The sequence below is a fragment of the Salvelinus namaycush genome, unplaced genomic scaffold, assembly GCF_016432855.1.
Source record: "Salvelinus namaycush isolate Seneca unplaced genomic scaffold, SaNama_1.0 Scaffold1134, whole genome shotgun sequence".
NCBI classification, from domain to species: Eukaryota; Metazoa; Chordata; class Actinopteri; order Salmoniformes; family Salmonidae; genus Salvelinus; species Salvelinus namaycush.
The window spans coordinates 45,822-53,665 of record NW_024057825.1 but is presented as its reverse complement, the minus strand read 5'-3'; the positions used below and the strand labels follow the sequence as shown (position 1 = coordinate 53,665).

At 45.0% G+C, this 7,844-nt stretch overlaps 1 protein-coding gene across 1 annotated transcript; it reads left to right on the top strand.

The window, feature by feature from the left end:
* The first annotated feature begins 262 nt into the window (after positions 1 to 262).
* On the top strand, positions 263 to 7,224 carry zgc:153284 (uncharacterized protein LOC751696 homolog). The gene is made up of 3 exons (XM_038982354.1): positions 263 to 392; positions 2,606 to 2,773; positions 7,061 to 7,224. Exons 1-3 carry the CDS (start codon positions 348 to 350, stop codon positions 7,121 to 7,123), a joined length of 276 nt encoding a protein of 91 aa, XP_038838282.1. The 5' UTR covers positions 263 to 347; the 3' UTR covers positions 7,124 to 7,224.
* The last annotated feature ends 620 nt before the right edge of the window (positions 7,225 to 7,844 follow it).

The window sequence follows — 7,844 nt, the reverse complement described above, 5'->3', positions numbered from 1 at the left end:
GTCTGTCTGTCTGTCTGTCTGTCTGTCTGTCTGTCTGTCTGCCTGCCTGTCTGTCTGTCTGTCTGTCTGTCTGTCTGTCTGTCTGTCTGTCTGTCTGTCTGTCTGTCTGTCTGTCTGTCTGTCTGTCTGTCTGTGTGTGACAATAGCAAGAAATAGACATAACAGGAGTGGTCGGGATCCAGGGGGTGTGGCCAACAGGTAAACCATGTTTAAACCTGTTCACCTTGTCTGCTGCAACACCTTGAAGCAGTCTACACCCCACTCTCCACACACACACAGAGAGAACACAAACTTTAACTGGATCATATTATATTGATATTTTGTAGCAGTATATATCATCAGGTATCATGTCTATCGTCGTGTATTTCAGCAGCGTGAGCGGATCCAGAGAGGTATGTGTTCTCACCTGTCTCATTTACCTGGCTGCATCCACCTCACCACTCTGCCTCTTCACCTGATATGAGGAAGAAGAAGTCAAACTGAACATCATTGTACCATTCTTGGACTAACACTTGCACTTCTCTTACTAACTCTGACTTACTAACTCTGACTTACTAGCTCTGGCTTACTAGCTCTGGCTTACTAGCTCTGGCTTACTAGCTCTGACTTACTAGCTCTGACTTACTAGCTCTGACTTACTAGCTCTGACTTAATAGCTCTGGCTTACTAGCTCTGTCTTACTAGCTCTGTCTTACTAGCTCTGTCTTACTAGCTCTGACTTACTAGCTCTGTCTTACTAGCTCTGACTTACTAGCTCTGTCTTACTAGCTCTGACTTACAAGCTCTGACTTACAAGCTCTGTCTTACTAGCTCTGGCTTACTAGCTCTGACTTACTAGCTCTGGTTTACTAGCTCTGACTTACTAGCTCTGGTTTACTAGCTCTGGCTTACTAGCTCTGGCTTACTAGCTCTGACTTACTAGCTCCGGCTTACTAGCTCCGACTTACTAGCTCCGACTTACTAACTCCGACTTACTAGCTCTGGTTTACTAGCTCTGACTTACTAGCTCCACTTACTAGCTCTGGCTTACTAACTCTGACTTACTAGCTCTGACTTACTATCTCTGGCTTACTAGCTCTGGCTTACTAGCTCTGGCTTACTAGCTCTGGCTTACCTGCTCTGGCTTACCAGCTCTGGCTTACTAGCTCTGGCTTACTAGCTCTGACTTACTAGCTCTGGCTTACTAGCTCTGACTTACTAGCTCTGACTTACTAGCTCTGGTTTACTAGCTCTGGCTTACTAGCTCTGGCTTACTAGCTCTGGCTTACTAGCTCTGGCTTACTAGCTCTGACTTACTAACTCTGACCTACTAGCTCTGACTTACTAGCTCTGGCTTACTAGCTCTGGCTTACTATCTCTGGCTTACTAGCTCTGGCTTACTAGCTCTGGCTTACTAGCTCTGGCTTACTAGCTCTGGCTTACTAGCTCTGGCTTACTAACTCTGGCTTACTAGCTCTGGCTTACTAGCTCTGGCTTACTAGCTCTGGCTTACTGGCTCTGACTTACTAGCTCTGGTTTACTAGCTCTGGTTTACTAGCTCTGTCTTAGCTGATAGCTGCTTCATCGAGGAGAGTTGTGTACTGACTATGAGTTGTGGTTGTCTTACCTAGCTACGTTAAGATGAATAACAGGAAGTCACTCTGGGCAAGAGCATCTGATAAATAACTCAAATGTAAACGTTTACCTGGCTGCACCTACCACACCACCTACCACGCCACTCCCGACTCGGGCCAGCCTCTGTCAGGCTAACAGATTTCTGTGGACCACGGAACCAACCGTACGCAGGCTATCAAGCCTCTCAGAGTAAAAGTTATGATTTAGGATCAGTTGTGCTTTTTACAACGCAATGAATTAGATTACATGGACAGATCCTAGATCAGAACTTGTAATCTGAGATACCGTCACACCGTCCCTGAGCTCTACTATGAATGTGGTGGATGTACCCTACGGGGCGGCAGTATATATATAGTAAACTACGACCTCTGTAATCATTATAATATTAAGTTATATAGTAAACTACTACCTATGTAATCATTATAATATTAAGTTATATAGTAAACTACGACCTCTGTAATCATTATAATATTAAGTTATATAGTAAACTACGACTTCTGTAATCATTATAATATTAAGTTATATAGTAAACTACGACCTCTGTAATCATTATAATATTAAGTTATATAGTAAACTACGACCTCTGTAATCATTATAATATTAAGTTATATAGTAAACTACGACCTCTGTAATCATTATAATATTACGTTATATAGTAAACTACTACCTCTGTAATCATTATAATATTAAGTTATATAGTAAACTACTACCTCTGTAATCATTATAATATTAAGTTATATAGTAAACTACGACCTCTGTAATCATTATAATATTAAGTTATACTGTACCACTACAGTATAGATCGTTACATTTTTTACAATATCCTTCTATAGGATATGATTCACCCCTATGGGCCCTGGTCAACAGTAGTGCACTATATAGGGAATAGGGTGCCATTTGGGAAGCAGACAATGTTATAAATAAATGATTAATATGACAAAATATTCTAAGTATTACTATTGTTCTATATTATTGATACTGTTCCCGTTAGCTAAAGCAGCAGCAGAGCCAGATCTTCTCCTTCCTGGACTCTAAGAAGATCAAGTACCAGGCGGTGGACATCACCCAGGGGTCAGAGGTCAAAGAGGAGATGAGGAAGAAGACAGGAAACCCCACTTCTCTGCCCCCACAGGTCTTCAACAAGGACGTCTACTGCGGGGTGAGTCTAGAAGCAGCTAGGCACAAGGACCAGGGCTGCATTCTAAATTGCCCTGTTTCCTATATAGTCCACTACTGTTGACCAGGGCTGCATTCTAAATGGCCCTGTTTCCTATATAGTCCACTACTGTTGACCAGGGCTGCATTCTAAATGGCCCCGTTTCCTATATAGTCCACTACTGTTGACCAGGGCTGCATTCTAAATGGCCCCGTTTCCTATATAGTCCACTACTGTTGACCAGGGCTGCATTCTAAATGGCCCCGTTTCCTATATAGTCCACTACTGTTGACCAGGGCTGCATTCTAAATGGCCCCGTTTCCTATATAGTCCACTACTGTTGACCAGGGCTGCATTCTAAATGGCCCTGTTTCCTATATAGTCCACTACTGTTGACCAGGGCTGCATTCTAAATGGCCCCGTTTCCTATATAGTCCACTACTGTTGACCAGGGCTGCATTCTAAATGGCCCTGTTTCCTATATAGTCCACTACTGTTGACCAGGGCTGCATTCTAAATGGCCCTGTTTCCTATATAGTCCACTACTGTTGACCAGGGCTGCATTCTAAATGGCCCCGTTTCCTATATAGTCCACTACTGTTGACCAGGGCTGCATTCTAAATGGCCCTGTTTCCTATATAGTCCACTACTGTTGACCAGGGCTGCATTCTAAATGGCCCTGTTTCCTATATAGTCCACTACTGTTGACCAGGGCTGCATTCTAAATGGCCCTGTTTCCTATATAGTCCACTACTGTTGACCAGGGCTGCATTCTAAATGGCCCTGTTTCCTATATAGTCCACTACTGTTGACCAGGGCTGCATTCTAAATGGCCCTGTTTCCTATATAGTCCACTACTGTTGACCAGGGGCCTATTGTGTATGTGATGGCCCCGTGTCCTATATAGTCCACTACTGTTGACCAGGGGCCTATTGTGTATGTGATGGCCCCGTGTCCTATATAGTCCACTACTGTTGACCAGGGGCCTATTGTGTATGTGATGGCCCCGTGTCCTATATAGTCCACTACTTTTGACCAGGGGCCTATTGTGTATGTGATGGCCCCGTGTCCTATATAGTCCACTACTGTTGACCAGGGGCCTATTGTGTATGTGATGGCCCCGTGTCCTATATAGTCCACTACTGTTGACCAGGGGCCTATTGTGTATGTGATGGCCCCGTGTCCTATATAGTCCACTACTTTTGACCAGGGGCCTATTGTGTATGTGATGGCCCTGTGTCCTATATAGTCCACTACTTTTGACCAGGGGTCTATTGTGTATGTGATGGCCCCGTTTCCTATATAGTCCACTACTTTTGACCAGGGGCCTATTGTGTATGTGATGGCCCTGTGTCCTATATAGTCCACTACTTTTGACCAGGGGCCTATTTGTGTATGTGTTGGCCCTGGTCATTAGCACCAAATAAGGAGTAGGGTCACATTTTGGACTCAGTTCTAGCTTCTCTGGTTCTGTAGAGCTACTGGTTCAGGAGAGATACTGGTTCTGGAGAGATACTGGTTCAGGAGAGATACTGGTTCTGGAGAGATACTGGTTCTGGAGAGATACTGGTTATGTAGAGATACTGGTTCTGTAGAGCTACTGGTCCTGGAGAGCTACTGGTTCTGTAGAGATACTGGTTCTGTAGAGGTACTGGTTCTGTAGAGCTACTGGTTCTGTAGAGAAACTGGTTCTGTAGAGATACTGGTTCTGGAGAGCTACTGGTTCTGTAGAGATACTGGTTGTGGAGAGGTACTGGTTCTGTAGAGAAACTGGTTCTGTAGAGATACTGGTTCTGGAGAGCTACTGGTTCTGTGGAGATACTGGTTCTGTAGAGATACTGGTTCTGTAGAGATACTGGTTCTGGAGAGATACTGGTTCTGGAGAGATACTGGTTCTGTAGAGATACTGGTCCTGGAGAGATACTGGTCCTGGAGAACTACTGGTCCTGGAGAACTACTGGTTCTGTAGAGATACTGGTTCTGTAGAGATACTGGTTCTGGAGAGATACTGGTTCTGGAGAGATACTGGTTGTGGAGAGATACTGGTTCTGTAGAGATACTGGTTCTGTGGAGATACTGGTTCTGGAGAGATACTGGTTCTGTAGAGATACTGGTTCTGTAGAGATACTGGTTCTGTAGAGCTACTTGGTTCTGTAGAGATACTGGTTCTGTGGAGATACTGGTTCTGTAGAGCTACTGGTTCTGGAGAGATACTGGTTATGTAGAGCTACTGGTCCTGGAGAGATACTGGTCCTGGAGAACTACTGGTCCTGGAGAGATACTGGTTGTGGAGAGATACTGGTTCTGTAGAGCTACTGGTTCTGTGGAGATACTGGTTCTGTAGAGCTACTGGTTCTGGAGAGATACTGGTTATGTAGAGCTACTGGTCCTGGAGAGATACTGGTTCTGTAGAGATACTGGTTCTGGAGAGATACTGGTTCTGGAGAGATACTGGTTGTGGAGAGATACTGGTTATGTAGAGCTACTGGTCCTGGAGAGATACTGGTTCTGTAGAGATACTGGTTCTGGAGAGATACTGGTTCTGGAGAGATACTGGTTCTGTAGAGATACTGGTTCTGGAGAGATACTGGTTCTGGAGAGATACTGGCTGTGGAGAGATACTGGTTGTGGAAGCTTTTGTTCCACCCGAATACGGAAACACCCTTTTCAAAGTAATCAACTCGTCAGGATCTTCAGTGTGGACCTTGAACCATTTCAATCAGGTGAATAAGTGTCAGACTGGAACAAAAGCCCACACCTGCAGTGTGACGTCCTGGTTCTCCTGGCTGACTGGTTGCACCTATTCCCTATATAGTGCACTACTTTTGACTAGAGCTACTGACTAGACTACTCTGGCTATAAGGAGCCATTTGGAACGCAGCCTGGGTGTGGACCAAAATCGAATCATTACTTAGGCTGCACAACGCCCATAGCTTTAAGTCAATACACACACACACACACACACACACACACACACACACACACACACACACACACACACACACACACACACACACACACACACACACACACACACACACACACACACACACTAGTAATTCTCGTTCAGGCGGCACTGGAATTTCACCACAGCAGGGCGAGGCACGGCCGCTTGAAAACCTTAATGTGAACAAGGTACGGCAAACATCCTTCCTGTTGGGGTGGACGGTATGGTCACTGGCGTACCTCACACCCGCAGCCCTCGCATGGCAGGGGGGTGGGGGGGAGGGGGTCGGACTCTGGGGGTCCCCCCTCCCCAGATAGCATATGAACACGTCCTAAGCCATGGCAAGCACGTTTAGAACTACAGAAAATTAGCTGTAAAACTGCACAATTCTTTCTCAGCCTCAAGGCAAAATGTATAGAATAGTAGGAAATCAGGTTTAAAAATGTAAAATTCTCTCAGCCTCATGGCGTAATGTGTAGAATAGTAGGAAATTAGCTTTAAAAATGTAAAATTCTCTAATCCTCATGGCGTAATGTGTAGAATAGTAGGAAATTAGCTTTAAAAATGTAAAATTCTCTCAGCCTCATGGCGTAATGTGTAGAATAGTAGGAAATTAGCTTTAAAAATGTAAAATTCTCTCAGCCTCATGGCGTAATGTGTAGAATAGTAGGAAATTAGCTTTAAAAATGTAAAATTCTCTCAGCCTCATTCTCTCAGCCTCAAATACTGTTCCGTGTTGTTGTTGGGTGTTTATCGTTGCTGGTCCTGTCTGTCTGTGATGCAGTTATTGTGTTTAAAGCGTTGTGTTTGTTCATCTGTCTGAATCCCATTTCCATCTATTTGCATCAGTATTAGTCAGAATCAGTGAAACACACTGCATCCACAAACACAGCCCTCACGCTCTCCTTCCCTATCCAATTTATGTTTTTCTCCTCTCCCTCCTCTCTCTCCCCGATGTCTCATCACTCTCTCTCCCCGATGTCTCATCACTCTCTCTCCCTCATCTCTCATCGCTCTCTCTGCTCTCTCTCTCCCCCATCTCATCACCCTCTCTCCTCCATCTCTCATCGCTCTCTCTCCCCCTTCTCTCCCTCATCTCTCATCGCTCTCTGCCCTCTCTCTCCCCCATCTCTCATCTCTACTCTCTCTCTCCCATCTCTCATCACTCTCTCCGCCCAATCTCTCATCTCTCGCTCTACTCTCTCTCCCCCATCTCTCATCGCTCTCTCTCCCCTCTCTCTCCCCATCTCTCATCACTCTCTGCACCCCTCTCTCCCCATCTCTCATCGCTCTCTCTGCCCCTCTCTCGTCGCTCTCTCTCCCTCGTCTCTCTCGCTCTGCAGGACTTCTCTGTGTTTTATGAGGCAGTGGAGGCTGGAAAAGCAGAGGCCTTCTTTAAGCTGTAACAGAGGAAGATCCCCTGCTAGAAGACTCTACCCTCCACTTCAGAAAGTATTCACACCCCTTGACTTATTCCCCATTATGTTGTGCTACAGCCTGAATTCAAAATGGATTGAAAATCTTTGCAAATTTATTGAAAATAAGTATTCACACCCCTGAGTCAATACATGTTAGAATCACCTTAGGCAGCTATTACAGCTTTGAGTCTTCCTGGATGTCTCCAAGAGCTTTGAGTCTTCCTGGATGTCTCTAAGAGCTTTGAGTCTTCCTGGATGTCTCTAAGAGCTTTGAGTCGTCCTGGATGTCTCTAAGAGCTTTGAGTCGTCCTGGATGTCTCTAAGAGCTTTGAGTCATCCTGGATGTCTCTAAGAGCTTTGAGTCTTCTTGGATGTCTCTAAGAGCTTTGAGTCTTCGTGGATGTCTCTAAGAGCTTTGAGTCTTCCTGGGTGTCTCTAAGAGCTTTGAGTCTTCCTGGATGTCTCTAAGAGCTTTGAGTCTTCCTGGATGTCTCTAAGAGCTTTGAGTCTTCCTGGATGTCTCTAAGAGTTTTGAGTCTTCCTGGGTGTCTCTAAGAGCTTTGAGTCTTCCTGGATGTCTCTAAGAGCTTTGAGTCTTACTGGATATCTCTAAGAGCTTTGAGTCTTCCTGGATGTCTCTTAAGAACTTTGCTCACCTGGATTGTACAACATCTGCACATTATTCTGTTTTAAATTCGTCACGCTAGTC

Excerpts from the sequence above, each read along its gene's own strand:
- zgc:153284 (XM_038982354.1), top strand. The coding sequence starts at position 348 with ATGTCTATCGTCGTGTATTTCAGCAGCGTGAGCGGATCCAGAGAG. Across the intron at positions 393-2,605 it reads GCGTGAGCGGATCCAGAGAG|CTAAAGCAGCAGCAGAGCCA; the intron begins GTATGTGTTCTC and ends TGTTCCCGTTAG. Across the intron at positions 2,774-7,060 it reads ACAAGGACGTCTACTGCGGG|GACTTCTCTGTGTTTTATGA; the intron begins GTGAGTCTAGAA and ends CTCGCTCTGCAG.